Source organism: Coturnix japonica, chromosome 29 (genome assembly GCF_054131305.1).
Source record: "Coturnix japonica strain WE chromosome 29, WE-NBRP24, whole genome shotgun sequence".
NCBI classification, from domain to species: Eukaryota; Metazoa; Chordata; class Aves; order Galliformes; family Phasianidae; genus Coturnix; species Coturnix japonica.
Window position 1 is genome coordinate 7466998 of NC_140691.1, and position 20556 is coordinate 7487553.

Sequence of the window (20556 nt, forward strand, 5' to 3'; positions counted from 1 at the left end):
CTGAGAGATCTGAAGTTCAGAGTTTCATTGGGATAGACTGCTTGCTCAGACTGGGCCCTTCTCACAACCCGCAACCTGCAATGAAACACAGGGCACACATGGGACATGAACTTGACAGTATCCTTGCACACCATGCAGAGCCTGGGATCTTCTGTCCCCATGTCTTTCATTTAACATCATACAGACCTCCATCCCACTGCCCCAGGAAGGGTCCTGAGCCAACATGAGACCAGATCTCCATGACAAGGGTATGGGGATCAGGGCTTGGCCTGTCTATTTCGTAAGGCAAAGGAGGGGTTTCTTAGCATTAGAGCCACCATGCCAGTGCCTTTCATTGCCTGTAATCTTGTCTTCCAATTATCTTCTCTAACAAGTCCCTTGGGAATCTTGCCTGTAATGTCCCTCAGTGGGCCCATTAATACTCCAAGAAACTTCACTGTTACTTATGACTTTGTCTTGCTGAGCACTATGTGCAAACTTCTCTCTGCACTGGAGATTGATGGACTAAACATCAAATGCGCCCTGGGGCCCATTATAACCTAAAGAGCATCTTGTGTCTTGTGCCTTTCTGTAATCTTCTTCAGGTTTTCAAACTTGTTCAGCAAAATGGAGAGTTATCTAGAGAGAGCTTAAAGAGCCAGAATCTAGCAGACATTTATAGTTTATTAATATACAGTTATAAAGAAGATATTAAAGCTGCTCTGTACAACTCCTTGTACACATCTTAGCTGAACCAGAGGAATCCCAGCTCCTGTGGGTCCGTGGGGCACTGAATCCCATTTCAGCCCCAAGGTTTCCATCTGGGGATGAGGTGCCTGTACAGCCTCTGCTGGATCACTGCCCTGCACAGGGGAAGTCCAACCCTCCTTCTTGTTGTCTGGGTGCAATTTTTGTTTCATCAAACACTCCCTGGTACGATTCACCTCATGTCAGGAATTGTCTGGTGGATAATTGAGCAGATTTCAAAGCACACTGTTGTCTTTCAGGAGCTGATGGCCATGAGGACCCAGGGACATCTCAGGGGAGGTGAGTGGGAAACATAAAAACTGACATCATCTTATGCTGAGCTGGACCATGCTCCTGGGACACAGGGAGCTCATAAAAGTGTGCAGCTCTTTAGAGAGGCAGCTGTGCCCAGGAGCAGCTCTTGTGCACAGCACAGCCTGCAGGTGACAGAGGAGAGGAGAAAAATTGGAGAGAACTTAGAAGATGGGTACTGTGTGAGAAAGCTGTGAGCACACAGCAAGAACAATGCTCACAGACCATGACATGGTAAGTCTCTTGCAGTAGGTAATGCAGCTGCTTTTAATAGAGGATTATATAAATGTGGGACATCCCATAGAAGACATGGCCACAGGCACTGCATGTTCCTTTACTGTGGAAAAAGACTTCGGCTCCAGCTGAGGGCTTATGTGCTGCAGTATGAAATCACAGCCCTGAGGGCTGTGTGTCCCAGCACGGCTGCAGGCTGTGCAGCCGGGACTGCAGGTGGGTGCCCAGGGCTGTCCTGCAGAGCAGGGTCCCTGCTGTGCCCCAGGGGCTGTGTGCCGGGTATGGGACTCTGCCGCCTGCCAGGCTCAGTACTCAGCCTGCCCGGGGAGCTGCCGGGCAGGAGACGTTTAGGGGAAGGAGCCCCCGGCATGTCTTGTGCTGCCACAGCTGCTGCCTAGGTCAAAGAATCACATCTCCACTGCACAACAGTATGTTTCTGAGGGTACTTTGCAAGAGCAGAGCCAATGCAGCGGGTTTCAATTTCCTGTTCTGGGGGAATGCAGAAAGGATTGGAGGCAGAAATGTAAAAGGGGCTGTCACAGCTCTGAGAATTTTTCTTCAATCAGTTGCTTGTTTTGAGAACAGTCACACATGATGTGCTCTCAGTATCCCATTTCCTGAAGGATGGAAACAATTGAAAATATCCCTATTTTCAGTAGACATGAATAATTAACCTGCAAGCAGGCAGCTTTTTAGAATTTACACTGAATGACACAGAGGCTGTTTTGGGGCTCTAAGAGCAGTTGGGTTAAAGATATGAGACATGAAGCACATGAAAATATCCAGGGAGGAGGAATAAGAAAATAAGTGGAAAGTTAGAGCTCCATATACTGCTTTTGCTTAAGAAATGCTGAACAACATGAAATTAAATGCAAGTAATGGTGCTAAATGTACACTGTTGTAGGAGAATGAAAACATTTCATATTATAGCAGGAGGAGTGTCTCTGAGAATGATCTGGGCTTGTCATTATCTTCTGCACTCTGAGCAGGACTCCAAGCCCAGAAGCAGCAGATGCCCAACAGCAGCTCCATCAGTGAGTTCCTCCTGCTGCCGTTGGCAGACACGCGGCAGCTGCAGCTCCTGCACTTCTGGCTCTTGCTGGGCATCTACCTGGCTGCCCTCCTGGGCAACGGCCTCATCAGCACAGCCGTAGCCTGCGACCGCCGCCTGCACACCCCCATGTACTTCTTCCTCCTCAACCTGGCCCTCCTCGACCTGGGCTGCATCTCCACCACTCTCCCCAAAGCCATGGCCAACGCCCTCTGGGACACCAGGGCCATCTCCTACACAGGATGTGCTGCACAGCTCTTTTTCTTTGTCTTCTTCATCTCAGCAGAGTATTCCCTTCTCACCATCATGTGCTATGACCGCTACGTTGCCATCTGCAAGCCCCTGCACTACGGGACCTTGATGGACAGCAGAGCTTGTGCCACCATGGCAGGAGCTGCCTGGGGCACTGGGGTTCTCCATTCCCTGCTGCACACTGCCAGTACGTTTTCACTGCCTCTCTGCCAAGGCAATGTTGTGAACCAGTTTTTCTGTGAAATCCCCCAGATCCTCAAGCTCTCCTGCTCAGCATCCTACCTCAGGGAAGTTGTGTTTATCTTTTTTGGTGTGAGTTTAGGCTTTGGTTGCTTTGTTTTCATAGTTGTGTCCTACGTGCAGATCTTCCTTGCTGTGCTGAGGATGCCCTCTGAGCAGGGACGGCACAAAGCCTTCTCCACGTGCCTCCCTCACCTGGCCATGGTCTCCCTATTTGTCAGCACTGGCATTTTTGCCAACCTGAAGCCCCCCTCCATCTCCTCCCCACTCCTGGATCTGACAGTGGCACTTCTGTACTCAGTGGTTCCTCCAACACTGAACCCTATTATCTACAGCATGAGGAACAGGGAGATCAAGCACGCTCTCAGGAAGATCTTGCAATATGCACTATTCCAGCTTCCATAAAATGTACAGCTTCATCATAGGATTCCCAATGATGGTTCTTTATGTTTTATGCATCTTTGATTGTTTGATTATGTGAGATATAGCAACGTGCAAAAAAACTATATATATATTATTGAACTTAAAAATAAAATTGTATTACAACTCTTTCCAAACTAATTTCCATTTTTTCACTCCAAGAGCTCATGTAAACATGTATCCAGATTCCCCAAATACTTTAAAAGATACCTAAAAATGTTTCAAAATAAACTTTTACTTAGATTTTCTTTTTTCCTACTTTGTCTGGATTTAGGTAGATACAGCCACAGACAGCAGCTCAACGTGCTCTTTTCATTTCTGATCTCTTTACACCACCACAGTGCTCTCAACTCCTCTCATTTGTGCAGTCCTGAAGGTCTTGTGTGACTCATGACCGTCCTGTTGTCTCTACAGCAGCACTCTGGGGCTGCAGTCAGTAGCCAGCAATATGAACAGGTCTGTCAGAGCTGGTCTCCTTGCTGGCACTGCCATAACAAGAGGGCTCCTTTAGAGCAGGACCAGAGAACTGGAGGGAGGCCTCTTCCAAAGCTGGTGTAAGGAATATACCTCAGGAGCTGCTCCCTGAGAAAACCTCGAGATCTTCAGGTGCTCTTCAGTGTGTGACCAGATCAGAATGAATAGTCCCAAGGAGATCCGTAAGCGTCTCGGGGCAGTGCTGTGGTTTAAGGTTTATGGGTTGAGACAAAGAGAAAAAGAAAAGGATAATAATTATGACAAATGTATTTATACATATATAATATATTTAGTGTATTTTCACACATATACAACATATTCAGTTGCAAACATATATGAACTAATCCCTGTGCACATCTGTTTGCAAGTCCAGGACTAGTTGCAGGGGTTTTAACAGCCACAGGGTTCACTGTAGGAGCTGAAGTGGCTGTTGGGCTGTTGCAGGAGTTGAAGTGACCTCAGAGTTCATTGCCAGAGCTGAAACCACCACAGGACCTGTGACTATGTTGGAGCAGCCACTGGGCTCATTGGAGGGGTTGGAGCCACCGCAGGGCTGTACTTCCTCCCTTGGGAGGAATTTGTACCATTTTCTTATTACCATACTTGGAACAGCTACAGGACCCGTAGCACGAGTAACTGCAGAGCTCATTATGAGGGATGGAGTGACAGTGGGATCTGTCCCAGAGCTTGGAGCAACTGCAGGACGTGTAGCAAAACCTTGGAGCTGCTGCAGGGTCTGTGCCAGGAGTTGCAGAGGCTGCAGCACTGTCAGCATTTCCAGCTCTCTGGATATGGCACACTGCAGTCCTTTGTGCCTCTTGGGGGTTACCAGTGCCACAGCAGACCTGCCCCCAATATTCTACCAGTTTCTCAGGATCCTGCAGTTGCTCAGAGATGAAGTTCCAAAGCCCTGGGGGTGCCCACCGCTCCAGGCAGCTGCCCAGACTGTCCCACACCCCCTGCCATGCAGAGCCTTCTCAGCTTGGGGTAGATCTCTCAGTGATATTCCTGAATAATTGTTTAACCTCAATCATAGATTCATAGAAAAACCAAGGTTGGAAAAGGCCTAAAAGATCATCCAGTCCAACCGTTCACCTATTACCTATAGCTCCCACTAAACCATGTCCCTCAACACAATATCCAGTACACCCCCGGACTCACAGAGGCGACAATGTAAATTGTGTAATTCCTAATCATATGGACAATATTACTTCCAAAACCCAAAGATGACCGCAGAGCTGAATGTGCACAAAACTTCACTTTGTCAGCTGCCAATTTATCGTGGTACAAACTGAGGTCAAACAGCATAGCAAAATAAATACCCTAATCCAGCATCCAAGCACCAAGTTAGGAGCTGTGCAGTGAAGCTTCATGAGAAGACTCAACAAGCTCCACACATAGGGAGCACATCCACACATATCAGCACCATGGCCTGCACTTCTCCAGCTCCCACAAAGCCCTGTGTTATCTCACTCTGGACAGATGTGCCGTTATCTCAACCCTTGGAGTCTCACATCAGGCACCAAAATGACAGTGGTTGTTGAACCCAACATGTGGCTCAGCAGCACACAGTGCTTTGTGCACTGCCCCATTCCCAGTGGGATGGGGATGAGAACTGGGAAAAAAAGTACAACTTCTGGGTTGTAACTAAGCAGTTTACTAAGAGAGATAAAAGAAGAGGAGTAATAGTTATCACTATATATCCGTTGATATGGAATTGTATGTAACAACTGATGCATAAGCACTTGCTCAGCACCACCAGACTGATGCTCAGCTGGACCCTGGGCAGTGAGGAGACTGAGATGAACTCCCACCCCTTTCAATACAATTTCTGCTTGCTGTCAGGTGATACAGAACGTCCCTTTGGCCACTTTCAGTCAGCTGTCCTCACTCTGTTCCCTCCCAGCTCCATGTGCCCTCCTCTGACCATGGCCTTGGCTCTGTACAACACTGCTTAGCAGCAGCTGTAAATATCAGAGTGTTATCAATGGTTTTCTCCAAGAACCAAAAAACTGCACCACAGCAGACAGTCTGAAGAAAACAATTCAATCTGAGCTGTAACTCAGATTCCTGCCTGTCCCCTCTTCTTGTTCTTCCTGATCAGGAAGCAAGGAACAGAATCTGCTGCTCTCCTTTCTGAGCCCTTTCTATCAGTTCTCAGCTGGCTCCTCTGCCATCCCCAGGCAGAGCTCAGTGCCCTCTCATGCATGGCAGAAGCCTTTCTTCTTCTTCCTTGCCCATCCGTCATGCAGAATCTGTACCCCATTTGCTACAGTACAGAGCTGAGAATCAACCCACCATGTCTCTGTGAACCAAACAAGACTCTAGGTCTGCAAAGGCACAGAGATTTGGAGTTAGCTGAGTGAATGTTTGTGGTCCTCTCATTAGTGTAACGACTCTTCAGAAAGCATCCCCTTCCAGAAGCATGATTTGATTTTGCCTGGCTGGGCCTTGCATCTACACCATGCTACTGGTGTTCAGAAGGTGGCACACAGGTACCAGACCCATTGTGGGGCTCACAGTTGTCCAGTGAACATTGTCACTACCCAGGGCATGTCTTTCCTGAAGGTCCTCAGTGGCATTTGCCAGCTGGCTGGGGGTGTGCTGGAGACCCCAGGGAACTGCCATTCTGTTGTAATACAAGAAGAATTTTACAGAGCAGCTGCCATGGATCAAGATAAGCACTTTACAGAGCAGCAGCTGCGGAGCAGGATAAACAGCATGAGAACCAAGGACACCTCTAGCAAAAGAGTGAAAGGCTCGTGGCTTTGAAGTGGGGTTTTAGGGTTCTTATTGCAGAAGCTTTCTTCCAATTAGTGTGTGTGATTTTTGAACACCCTTGTTTGTTTGCTATAAAAGTACGGCTTTTCAGGCAATAGATGGACACAGCTATAATTAACTATATTGGTGTGTTGTATTAGGCGAAGTACGACCCTCGGGATGTAACGTGATAGGCCTACCCCTGCTGGGTCATGCATATGTATAAAAGATAAGGATGAAACTGGATACCTATATAAGGGACCCTCACATTCCAATAAACGCCATTTTACCGCTGACCATATTGGTGTAACAAGCAGCTGTGACTTGGTCGGGGCCGTCGATACACATTCACAAAGGGACTTGACTTTCCAGGTTACCAGATCGAGGTAACAATTGGTGCCCCGTGTGAGGCAAAGTCCTGGAGGTGAGTGTGCGACGGCTAAAACCGCGCTGACGGACGCGGTATCCACGGTTCGAGCCCGTGGAAGCACTCTCGGTGGGGTGCAAAGGGGAATGCAGCGCTGCGCCTATCCTACGGCCGATAGTTCGTAGAAGACCAGGAAGACTTCAGGTCTCTGGGTAAATGGATTCCGTCTTTAGAGTAGTATTGCAACTTTGTAAAACCTATTGTGGTAAGAATGCTCCTTCTAAGAAGGATATTGCCGCTGTTGCCTCTTGCTTGGAGTCGGCGCGGCTTTTACCCTCCCCTGGCGTTTTGCTCGATTCGGGGCGGTGGGACTCTTTCACTGAGGCCCTGCTCCAGAGAGCCACCCGCGAGCATAAAGCGAAAGAATTAAAAACCTGGGGTTTGGTCCTAGGTGCGCTTAAAGCGGCTAGGGAGGAGAAGCAAGTCCAGGCCATCGCGAAAGGGGTCTTTGGTCTGGATTCCGGGACGTCCGGGGTCTCGGGGGGTGCGGGGGATCTGCTTTCTTGCAGTGACTCCGGATCCAAGATGGCGTCGGCCACGCCGGCTGATTCCAAGATGGCCATGGCCGCGCTCGAAACAACTCTGGAAAAGAAGGCGGAAGCTGAGTCATCGAAGGAGGCGCCACCATCATATCCCCGCCTTTACCCCTCTTTGCAGAGCTTTCACTCACCCGAAGGGGGCGGTTCTTGTCCGGAGGGGGGAGGGTTTATGGAGGCGGCGCGCCGTGGAGGCGTGGGCTCGCCCTCATACCCGCCTCCCTCAGAGGAGGGATCGTGTTCCAAAAAGGGGGAGGAACGGAAGGCTTTGCCCGGCCCCACAGTATCGGGTTCGCCTCCATGGAGGGAGGAGTTGTGGGGGGAGCAAGAGTTATCACGCAGGCCCACTAATTGGGCTGACATCCAGGAATCAATGCGCGAGTCGGGACTCAAGGAGCGAGATCATGCAGTGTTCCCGATTGTCGTCAGACAGGAGGGACCGGTTTGGGTACCTTTGGAAGCAAAAGCAGTTACTCGGTTTGCAGAAGCGATTGAGAAAAAGGGGCTGAGATCTCCGATGACACTAAGTGCTTTTGAGGCACTCATTGCCCCAGGTCCCCTACTCCCGTATGACATTGAGAGTCTAATGAGAGTCGTTCTCGAGCCAGTTCAGTTTACTTTGTGGAGGGAGGAGTGGATGATACAACTTAAAGCTATTGTAGCTGAGGCTGGACGTGATGCTCAACACCCTGCTAATGGGAGGGAGGGGGAACCGAGAACTGATATAATGAGGCTTTCGGGAGTAACTGCGGAAATGGCTGGGTCCCCAGAGAGACAGCTTAGGCTCCTGCGCCCAGGGGAATTGCTTTCCACTACAGGGGCGGCTGCTACTGCCTTTAGAAACTTTATAAGAAAGGCAGAGCCTGCAGCCCCGTGGTCAGAGATTGCTCAGGGTCCCTCAGAGTCATTCTCTGATTTTGCTAATCGATTGATACGAGCAGTAGAAGGATCAGATCTACCTAAGGACGCGCAAGCTTCTGTTTTAAAGGATTGCCTGAAGCAGAAGGCTCACAAAAATGTTAGGGACATCATTCGAGCTGCCCCTGACGATCTTGAGACTCCGGGTGAAATTATTAAGTATGTGCTGGACAAACAACAGACAACACCGCTGTCTAATGAGGGGCTAGCAAACGCATTGCTTTCTGTCATGGCCATACAAAATGGTCAGTCCAAGGGCAATTGCTTTAAATGTGGTCAGCCTGGCCATTTCAAGGTACAGTGTAAAGCTTCAGGTGGGCAGCTCAAGACTAACAGCAAGTGCCAAGCCTGTAATAGGCTGGGTCATACAGCTCGTCATTGCCGAAAATACACTCTTATGCCGCAGGGAAACGAGAATGGGAGGGCACCTCAGGCCCAGGGTCCCTCCCGCAGTCAAGTACTTGGGCCCCACATGCCATTGAGTTTGGCGCAGGGGAGAGTCCACATCTCTCACCCGCAGTGGCCTTAACTATGGATCTCAGTCAACGGCCTATAGTCAAGATAATTATGGCTTTTATGGGACAATTGCCTTATAAAAAGGTTCCTCGCTCCGTCCTTATCACAGCCTTGCTTGACTCAGGAGCAGATGTTTTTCATTAAAGCTCAGGGTACTTGACACCCCGATGGAGGGACCAACTGTATTCACAGATGCCTCTTCTGCCACGGGTCAGGGAGCGGTGGTTTGGCAGAATTCATCCAATAGGTGGGAACACAAGCTGATAACAGATAAAACAGTCAGTGTTCAGGTGCTTGAAGCCAGGGCCGTAGCAGTGGCTTTACGTTTGTGGCCAGAAACTCCGTGTAATGTGGTCACTGATTCAGCATTTGTGGCTAAGTTACTGCTTCGCATGGGCAATGAGGGTGTGCCTAACACTGAGATCGCTTTCTTGCTGGAGGAGGCTCTGGTCTCCCGATCTGCATCTGTGGCCATTCTTCATGTCCGCAGTCATTCGGAGGTTCCAGGGTTCTTTACAGCTGGAAATGCGGTGGCTGACCGGGTAGCAGGTGGACAGGTGCTTACACTTCAAAAGGCACGTGACTTACACTCCTCTCTGCACATTGGAGCACGAGCTTTGTCACGAGCATGTTCCATTCCTCTATCCGCAGCTCGAGAAGTGGTTCAAACATGCCCGCACTGTAATTCAGCACCTGCGTTGGGGGCGGGAGTTAACCCTCGGGGGCTCTCTCCTCTAGATATCTGGCAGACTGACTTCACTTTAGAACAACGTATGGCTCCAAAGCAATGGTTGGCGGTCACCGTGGACACATCATCGACGATCATCATTGCCACCCAACACACGCGTGCTAACTCTCCTGCTGCTCAGCAACATTGGGCCACTGCCATCGCGGTCCTGGGGGTGCCGCGACACATCAAAACAGACAATGGCTCGTGTTTCATCCCGCGGTCTACACAAGATTGGCTTGAACGGTGGGGAATATCTCACTCTACAGGCATCCCTGGGAATTCCCAGGGACAAGCAATTGTGGAGAGGGCCAACCGCCTCCTGAAGGATAAGATACGTGTCCTTGGGGAGGGGGAGGGTCACAGAGGTAGGATCCCAATAGCCCAACAGGCAGAAGTATTGGCCCGAGCACTTTATGCAATCAATCATTTTGAACGAGGAGAGAGTAAGCACACCCCAATACAGAAACACTGGCAACCAAGAATCATTGACGAGGGGCCACCAGTAAAGATAAGACGGGACGATGGTACCTGGGAATCAGGGTGGTCTGTTTTAGTTTGGGGCAGAGGTTATGCTGCAGTAAAGGACAGAGAATCGGGAAAAATTTTATGGGTTCCGTCGAGAAAAATAAAACCTGATACAGCGATCGCCCAAAAGGATGTTCTGGGAGAAACAGAAAAGTAATCGAAAAGCTGAGTACTTTCCTTCTAGGTACGGGTGGTGGGAGCCTGCCAGCTGCATCCGCGAAGCGACCCCACAGGAAAAAGAAAAGGGACGAATGAAGAACAGCTGTCAGTACTCACGAGAAGGACATCTGTTACATTATTGACTGTGTGCCTTTGTGTGATTGTTATAAGGGGATGAGGTTCGTTTGTGGGGTTCTACAGCCAGAATTTTTGCATTTATTTTAGCTCTAGGAGTAGTTGTAGTTTATGCTTTTAGAGAAATTGAGAGGCTGGCATGCTGGCATGCTGGTCTGTTAAGCTAATGCCACCACAGTGTTCCTATCATTTTAGTCTTTTAGTTTTAAGAATTTGTTTACCTTGTTTGTTTCAATGTATTCAGGGTTGTTTACAGCGCATGATAATGAGCTGCATAAGCCCAAGATGCCTTGAAAATACTAACTAAAGAACCACTAACATTATTATACACTGCACCACATACCTTTGCATGTTTACGTCACTTTTTAAATAACTCACCACAAAATTTATATATGAAAACTAACACTTTTATATGTTAGGGATAGTTTTAGCGGTCGTGTGTTACGGGTCTTGGTTTTATTGGGCATGGGGAAGGGGAGATGTTGTATTAGGCGAAGTACGACCCTCGGGATGTAACGTGATAGGCCTTCCCCTGCTGGGTCATGCATATGTATAAAAGATAAGGATGAAACTGGATACCTATATAAGGGACCCTCACATTCCAATAAACGCCATTTTACCGCTGACCATATTGGTGTAACAAGCAGCTGTGACTTGGTCGGGGCCGTCGATACACATTCACAAAGGGACTTGACTTTCCAGGTTACCAGATCGAGGTAACATTGGTGTGTGGTTGTTTGTCCTAGAACACTGACCTTTTGCCTTCAGGTTCGCCAAGATGTGGGGGCCCGCAATGTCATGGGATTTAACTCTTGAACACCTGTGGGATCCCGAGAAACTAAGCCAGTATTTGAGTCAGGGATGGTGCAGCCTAGATAGATCTAAGGGGGTACGACTTATTTGGGGCTTGGCTTGTGCTTACCGTGCTCTATATAACACTGTTCCGAAAAGAGAGAATTTCCGAGCTGAGGTTCAAGCCAAAAAGGGAAATCCCCAAGTCGATTTTGATCAGTCACAGGAGGCACCAGTAACAATATCAGTTGCCTCTGTGGAAGGCAAGAAATGGAAATGGATGTCCTCACGTCTAGAACGGAAAAAAGAAGTGGAGGAGGAGGCAACAGAAGATCCAGGTGACAGGACTGGATCAGTACCGAGAAAGGCAAAAGGAAAAGTGGCATGAAGAAGAGAGTGATGAGGAGGAAATCTATTACTGTTTGTCGACCCCTGAAGATGACTGAAATCGAAGGCGTAAGAAAGGAGTTCACACGGCACCAGAATGAATCTCTTGTTACCTGGTTGCTTCGCTGTTGGGACAGCTGGGACGGTAGCTTGTTGTGATGTGACAGGCCCTTCCCCATATTCTGGAAGAATCTTAGTGTAATACAGTGGGTGTAGACAAAAAGGCGTAGGTTATATAAGGATGTGTCTGTTTCAATAAATCACCATTTTGCCACTTCATCTCCTTGGTGTCACTTGGTAATTGGCCTAGCTGCTGCTTCAGTTGAAGGCGAGAGATCGTAAAGCCATTAACGATCATAAAGCCTTCATGTGTATCATTAAAAATCTCAGCTATTAGACACAAGCGCTTTCCAGATCGAGCAAGGAACAACAGTAAATTGCACTGTGTGTTTCCTTGTGGCGTTACCTACGTGACCACAGAGAAGACATGAGGAAGTGGCATGACCAGCCTACTCCTGTACTATGAGCACGGGTGAGGGAACTACAATACAGTCCAACCACCAGTACGGCTGCTCCAGTTATCACAGGTAACAAATAGAGGGGCCCTGCCCTCAGTCAAGGGAGTGGAAGGGATAATAGAGTTTATTGGACTGTGTGGATTTGATGGCCTGGCACATCAGAACCACAGAAATATAAGGCACTGGTGGATACCGGTGCACAGTGCACCCTAATGCCCTCCAGTCATGAAGGGACAGAATCAATCCATATTTCTGGATATCTCTCAAGAATTGACTGTGTTGGAGGCTGAAATAAGCCTCACTGGTAAAGACTGGAAAAAACATCCTATGTGAGTGGCCCAGGGTTTCCGTTCATACTTGGTATTGATTACCTCAGAAGAGGGCATTTCAAGGATACTAAGGGGTATCACTGGGCCTTTGGAATCACTGCTGTAGATATGGACAACATTAAACAGCTGTCAGTTTTACCTGTCCTGTCAGAGGACCCGTCTGTTGTGAGGCTGCTACGAGTAAAAATAAAAGAGCAGCAGGTACCGATTGCTATAAAGACAGTGCACAGACGGCAGTATCGCACCAACAGGGAGTCCTTGCTCCCCATTCATGATTTGATTCGCCAGTTGGAGAATCAGGGAGTGATCAGTAAAACTCACTCACCTTTTAACAGCTCCATATGGCCAGTGCGTAAAGCCAGTGGAGAATGGAGGTTGACAGTAGACTACCGTGGCCTGAATGAGGTCACACCCCCACTGAGTGCTGCTGTGCTGGAGAGCAAATAATTCAAATTCTTCTATGAGCCAGTTTTGCTATTAAGTGAAGCAAAGTAAAAGGGCCTGCCCAGGAAATTCAGTTCTTAGGTATAAAGTGGCAGGATGGATGTCATCACATCCCAACAGTGATTGACAAAATCACTGCCATGTCTCCACCAACTAGCAAGAAAGAGACACAATCTTTCCTGGGTGCAGTGGGCTTTTGGAGGATGCACATTCCAAACTACAGCCTCATTGTAAGCCCCCTTTATCAGGTGATGCAGAAGAAGAATGATTTTGCATAGGGCCCAGAGCAGCAGCAGGCTTTTGAACAGATTAAACAGGAGATAGCCCATGCTGTGGACCTGGGGCCAGTACGGACTGGACAGGATGTAAAGAACATCCTCTATACTGCTGCTGGAGAGAAAGGTCCCACTTGGAGTTTGTGGCAAAGAGCCTCAGGAGGGACCCAAGGCTGACCCCTGGGATTTTGGAGCTGAGCGTACAAGGGGTCTGAAGAGTGCTACACTCCAACTGAGAAGGAGATCTTAGCCACGTATAAGGGGGCTCGGGCTGCTTCCGAAGTAGCTGGTACTGAAATGCAGCTCTTTCTGGCACCTCGACTGTCAATGATGAACCGGATGTTGAAAGGGGAGGTTCCCTCCACCCATCATGCTACCGATGCCACCTGGAGCAAGTGGATTGCACTGATTAGACAACAAGCGCGGATGGGGAACCTCAATCGTCCAGGAATTTTAGAAGTGATCATGAACTGGCCTGAAGATAAAAAGTTTGGAACATCACCAGGAGAAGAGGTGTCATGTGCTAAAGCGGCCCCACCATACATTGAACTACCAGAAAATGAAAAGAAATATGCTCTTTTCACTGATGGATCATTTCATATTGTAGGGAAGCATCGGAGATGGAAAGCTGCTGTTTGGAGCCCCACATGACAGGTCGCAGAGGCCACTGAAGGTAAAGGAGAATCAAGTCAGTTTGCAGAGGTAAAAGCTGTCCAGCTGACCTTAGATGTGGCTGAACGGGAGAGGTGGCCAATGCTTTATCTTTATACTGACTCATGGATGGTGGCAAATGCCTTATGGGGGTTGTTACAGCAGTGGGAACAAAATAACTGGCAACGGAGGTGTAAACCTATTTGGGCTGTTAAACTGTAGAAAAACATAACTGCTCAAAAAAAATATATGATTGTAAAGGTGTGTCACGTGGATGCACACTTGCCCAAGAGTCAGGCTATTGCAGAACAACAAAACAACCATCAGGTAGATTGAGCTGCCAGAATTGAGGTGGCTCAAATAGACTTGGACTGGCAGAACAAGAGTGAATTATTTCAAGCTTGATGGTTCCATGAGACCTCAGGCCATCAAGGAATGGACATAACATATAATTGGGCTAGAGACTGAGGGGTGGACTTAACTATGGATGCTATTGCACTGGTTATTCATGACTGTGAATCATGTGCCATAATTAAACAAGCCAAGAATATGAAGCCTCTCTGGGGGGAAGGCCAAGGCAAAAGTATAAATATGGGGAGGAGTGACAGGTGAATGATGTCACCTTGCCAGGATCTCATAATGATAAGCGTTTTGTGCTTACCATGGTGGAAGCAACCACTGGGTGGCTTGAAACATACGCAGTACCCAATGCTACTGCCAGAAACACAATATTGGGTTGTTAGAAACAAGTCCTATAGAGACATGACACCTCAGAAAGAACTGAGTCTCATAATGGGACACATTTCAAAAATTCCCTTAATAAATACATGGGCCAAAGTTCACGGCATTGAGTGGATTTATCATATCCCCTACCATGCACCAGCTTCTGGTAAAATTAAAAGATACAATGGGGTGTTGAAAACTATGTTGAAAGCAATGGGTGGTGGAACACTGAAGCACTGGGAAAAGCATTTGCATGTGGTGCAAGGATGCTGTTAAAGTTCATATCCCAAATGTGCCCTGTGTCTCATCACAGGATGTGGGGTGTGAGAAGGGCCCAGTCTGAACAAGCAGTCAATCCCAGTGAAACTCCAAACTTCAGATCTCTCAGTTCCAGTGCCCTCCTGTGCACACTCTCCCATAGTTTGATGTTCTTTATGTTCTGCATTGCCCAGAAGTGCACCCAGTGCTCCAGGTGAGGCAGTAGCAATGCAGAGCAAAGAGGGACAAACCTTTCTCCCACCCAGCTGACAATAAAGTGCTTGATGCACTTTAGGGGACTGTTGGCCTTCTTGGCTGGCTAGGCACACTGCTGACTCACTTAAAATTTTGTGTTGAGCAGGACCCCCAATGCTTTTCAGTCAGACCTCTCTCATGTGTCCAATATACAGACAGTGTTTATGTCCAGGGTTGCCCATACCCAGGTGCACAATCAGGCAATTGTTCTTGTTATGCGTTATGCACTTGGTGCTTAGTACCAACTGGTACCCACTTCTCTGACTTGTCCACATCTCTCTGCAAGTCCTCTCCACCCTCAGTGGAGGCAACAGCACCTCCTCATCTGGTCTCATCAGCAAACTTGCTCAGAACATCTTCTAGTCCTGCATGCAAGTCATCTGCATAAACATGAAAGGAAAGTGGCCCTAAAATGGAACCCTGGGGAACTCTGGAAGTGACCATCTACCAGCCCGATGGAACACACTGACAATAATCCTTTGGGACAGAACTACTGGCCAACTGCTCACCCACCACTGCTGGTGAACCTGAAAGGCAAAATGTCAGCGTGCTGGGACAAACAGACAAACACCAATATAGTTACATATAGCTGCGTCAATTTATTGCCCGAAAAGCCATGATTTTAAAGGAGACAGACAAGGGTGTCCAAAAATCACACACGCTAATTGGAGGAAAGCTACTGCAATAACAACCCTATAACCCCCCTTCAAAGCCACGAGCCATTCATTCTTTTCCTAGAGATGTCCTTTGTTCTCATGCTGTTTATCCTGCTCCGCAGCTGCTGCTCTGTGAACTCCTTATCTCAATCTATGGCTGCTGCTCTGTAAAATTCTTCTTGTATTACAACACACCACGTTCTGTTTCTGTCTAGCTGTATGCAGGAATTTCTGTCCAGAAGGGTGCTGGAGAAATAGTATCAAAAGCTCTACTGAAATCCTCAAGGATTGCATCAACTGCCTTCCCTTGTTCAGCTCAATGGATAAAGGTGTCATAAAAAGACCTGAAATTAAATAGGACCTTCCCCTCTGTATCTTGTGTTGTCTGTGACCTGTCCTTCAGTTGTTTTTCCATAACTCCCACCATCATTTTCTCCATAATTTTACCAGGCACTGGTGTGAGACTGACAGGTCCATAGTTGCCCGTGTCATCTTTCTTGCTCTTCCTTACAATGTGACAACATTTGCCAGCTTCCTGTCAACTGGTATGACCCTAGATTTATTAGATGCCATTGAAATGCGAGCCCAGAGCATGCTAAAGTGTCATCAGTGCAAGAACGTAGATGTGCCATAGCTTTGCAATGCCTTGAAATCCAGACTATGCCACAGATGGAGCAGAGAGGAAGATCTGCCTCTTCTGTTCTGAGCTCATCCTTTTGATAAGCTGAATATCACTACGTACTCCATGGGGTCAGGTGCAAAAGACACAATGGGTGCCCTAAGCACGGGGCTGCAGTGGTATTTAGGATGGCCAAGAATACCTCCCTTCTGGGCCTCAGCTGATGCTCCAGAAGGAGGTGTCTATCTCATAGATTTTCCGTCACAGTTTACAAGCACTAGCACAAAACTAGGATCACCTCAGGCACCTTGGGCATCACTGAGAGTCTGTGTATAAGCAGTGCAGTCACTGTGGAATAAAAACCAAGGATTCAGATGAGGGACTCACACACAGACACCTCACTGTGCACATCTGAACTCAGCTAGGTGAAATTGCAGCCCCCGTGGTTCTTTGAAAAACTGATCCCAATTCAGCCCCAGGGTTTCCATCTGAGGATGAGATGCCTAACGCTAGAATAAGGATGGGATGGTCTGTTGATAACAGGACAAATGGAAATGGATTTAAATTAAAAAGGGGAGACATAGGTTAGATGTGAGGAACCTATATTTTTACACAGCAACACTGGAAAATGTTCCTCTTAGAGGCTGAGCATGATGATGGATGGGATCCTGGTTTTACTCTGGGTTTACCCTCACGTCAATCCAGGTTTCTACTCATACTTTTCTCTAGGTGAACTCTCACTTTACTCAAGGTTTTACTCACAATTTACCATCAGGGTGTGTGATCGGGAGATGGGCTGGTGGAGTGACTTGCTGGCATCCCCGAGGGAAGGCTGCCAGGCAGATACCCCCAGAAAAGTGGTTGACTCCCTGCCCTGTCACAGTCAGACAGACCTGACTGATGAGGAGGGTTGGAAGAGAGTCCCAACTCAACATCACAGGAGCCCCCCCATGCCTGCCTAGCCCTCGACCCCTGATCCATCTAAGCAACAGGTTTGACACTCTGAAATCTGAAGGAGATAAGAATAGGGAGGCAATGGAGGATCTGCCTAGGAGGGAGCCTAATGCAAGGCAGTCACTACCAAGCCTTGTGACTTCCTCTGCCATGAAAGAAAGAAGGGTGGTCGTGGTGGGTGACTCCCTTCTCAGAGGAATAGAGGGCCCCATTTGCAGACTGGACCAGAGTTGTCAGGAAGTCTGCTGCCTTCTTGGCTTCAGGTCAGGGACATAATGAGGAAACTCCCCATGCTGGTTAGGTCCACTGATTATTTTCCACTACTCATAGTTTAGGTGGGCAGTGATGAAATTTCTTAGATAAGACTACAAACTATAAAAAGAGATTTCAGGAATTTAGGCCATTTAGTTCACAAAGTGGGAGATCAAATGATTTTTTGTTCTGTACCTTCAGTGGCAGTGAGGGACACAGAGCAGGCTTGGAAAGCAAAGCAATGAACAATTGTCTCAGAGGTTGGTACTGAGCCAGAAACTTTGGGTTCTTTGATCACAGGACAGTTTACTTGGCCCATGGTCTGTTATCCATGAATGGAACCCAAATGTCTCAAAGGGGGAAGTGAATCCTAGCACAGACGGTAGTGGGGCTTATCGAAAGAGCTTTAAACTAGCTACGATGGGGGAGGGGACAAAACAGGGCTTACCAGAGAGAAGCCTAGGGAAATGCTGTTTGAGCTGGGAGAGAGGCAGATGCCTCAGCTGAAGTGCGTCTACACCAACGCACGCATCTTGGTCAACAAGCAGGAGGAGCTGGAAGCAACTCTGCATCTGACAAACCATAACCTAGTTGCTATTACTGACCCATGGTGGGACCACTGCCATGACTGCAGTGCTGTGATGGATGGTTACAAGCTCTTCAGAAGGGATAGAGGAGGAAGGAAGGGTGGTGGTGTGGCCCTTTATATTAAAGAGAGTTTTGATGTTGAAGAGCTTGGGCTTCAGAATGAAGTGCATGTTTGTAAGGATCAGGGGAAAGGCCTGTAAGTGTGACATCTTGCTAAAGGTTTCTTATAGACCGCCTAATTGATGGGTGAGGCATTCTATGAGCAGCTTACTGAAGTCGCAAGATTGCCAGCACTCATTTTCTTGGGAGACTACAACTTCTCTGATATATGCTGGGAATATAATAAATAGCAGAGGAATCAGTCCAAGAGGTTTATAGATTGCATGCAAGACAGCTTCCTTACGCAGCTGGTATGAAGTCCTACCAGGGGTGGTTCCTTGCTAGACCAGCTCTTCACTAACAGTGAAGGACTGGTAGGAGTTGAGAAGGTTGGGGACTGTCTTGGGCAGAGTGGCCATGAAATGGTAGAATTCTCTATTCTTGGAGATGTCAGAAGGGTGACTAGCAAAACTACTATCCTGAACTTCTAGAGGGCGGACTTTGACCTGTTCAGGACACTTGTAGCACAGGTCCCTTGGGAGTCGCTCCTTATGGGTAAAGGGGTCCAGGAAGCCTGGACACTCCTCAAGATGGAAATCTTAAAGGCACAAGATCAGGCTGTCCCTGAATGCCATAAGGTGAGCCATAGGGGAAGAACACCAGTGCAGATGAACTGGGAACAATTGTTGAGACTCAGGAAGAAAAAGAGAATCTACGCCCTCTGGAAGAAGGGACAGGATACTTGGGGAGATTACAAGGAAGTTGCTAAGGTATGCAGGGAGGAAGTTAGGAAGGTACCTTACTTCCCTATCCCTTAATCCATGCCCAGAGCTTCTCAGCCATGTCACTGCCAACTGTAAGCTCCATGCAGAGTTCAAGTGGGACACATAGGGCACAGCCTTCTGCTGGGTGGATACAAGTGTTGGTTGAACTGGACGGGACAAGCCCTCCCACCATGCCCTCCTGGGAAAATGGCCACCCCAAGAATGGCAGTCTGCCTCCTCCATGACCCCATCTGAAATGCTCCTGCACTGATTGATTAAAGGGCTTTAAACCAGGTCCGAAGTGGGAAGGGAGGGGAATTGGATGTGACAGAGAAGGGCTGAGGGATGTTGTTGCTGTTGGAGATTGCAGAGAAAGCCTCTGAGTTGTTCTATAGGATTGTGTGAGGATTCCTCAGTGAAGGTCTTATTGCCAATACCTCGTCCTAAATCTTACTGTGTACCCTCTGGGGGTAACCCCAACCTGCTGCTGCCCTATAGTGCCTGTAGACCAGTGCGGGAAGCATGGGAAGTAAACGGGACAACACAAGAGAAAACCACAGAGCATTTCCTTTCATGCAGGCTGCTGCTTCTGAGCAAGGCCCTGAACATCAGTACCACAGTGTAGATGCAAGGCCCAGACAGGCTAAATCAAAACATGCTTCTGGAAGGGGATGCTTTCTGAAGAATCTTTACACTAATGAGAGGACCACAAACATTCACTCAGCGAACTCCAAATCTCTGTGCCTTTGCAGGCCTAGTGTCTTGTTTGTCTCTCAGGGACATGGTGGGATGGTTCTCACCTCTGAACTGTAGCAGAGCAGATATCAATTCTTTATGACGGGTGGCCAAGGACAATTAGAAATGGCTGCTGCCATCTGTGAGAGTGCACTGAGCTCTGCCTGGGGATGGCAGAGGAGCCACCTGAACACTGATGGAAAGGGCACAAAGAGGAGAGCGGCAGATTGTGTTCCTTGCCTCCTGATAAGGAAGAACAAGAGGAGGAGGAAAAGCAGGAATATGAGTTACATCTGGGATGGAATTTTTTTCTTCAGACTGCCTGCTATGGTGCAGTGTTTTGGTTCTAGGTGAAAAAAAACGTTGATAACACTGTGGTGTTTACAGCTGCTGCTAAGCAGCATTGTACAGAGCCAAGGCCATGGTCAGTGGAGGGCTCAAGGAAGTGGGAGGGAACAGTGAGGACAGCTGACTGATAGTGGCTGAAGGGATGTTGCGTACCATCTGACAGCAAGCAGAAGGAGTGTTGAAAGTGTTGGGAGTTCATCTCACTCTCTTGACTGCCCAGGGCCCAGCTGGGCATCAGTCTGGTGGTGCTGAGCAAGTGCTTGTGCATCAATTGTTACATACAATTCCATATCAACAGATATATAGTGATAACTATTACTCCTCTCCTTTTATCTCTCTTAGTAAATTGCTTTGTTACAACACACAAGTTGTACTTTTTTTCCCAGTTCTCCTCCCCATCGCACTGGGAATGGGGCAGTGCACAGAGCACTGTGTGCAGTTGACCCGCCTGCTGGGTTCAACCACCACCGTCATTTTGGTGCCTGATGTGAGTC

General features: G+C 48.1%; 1 protein-coding gene across 1 annotated transcript; it reads left to right on the top strand.

Moving 5' to 3' along the window:
• The first annotated feature begins 7517 nt into the window (after nucleotides 1-7517).
• Nucleotides 7518-8992, top strand: LOC146755927 (endogenous retrovirus group K member 8 Gag polyprotein-like). Its single transcript, XM_085525120.1, has one exon. The coding sequence runs from the start codon at nucleotides 7605-7607 to the stop codon at nucleotides 8877-8879; it is 1275 nt and encodes a 424-aa protein (XP_085381246.1). The 5' UTR covers nucleotides 7518-7604; the 3' UTR covers nucleotides 8880-8992.
• The last annotated feature ends 11564 nt before the right edge of the window (nucleotides 8993-20556 follow it).

Excerpts from the sequence above, each read along its gene's own strand:
- LOC146755927 (XM_085525120.1), top strand. The coding sequence starts at position 7,605 with ATGGAGGCGGCGCGCCGTGGAGGCGTGGGCTCGCCCTCATACCCGCCT.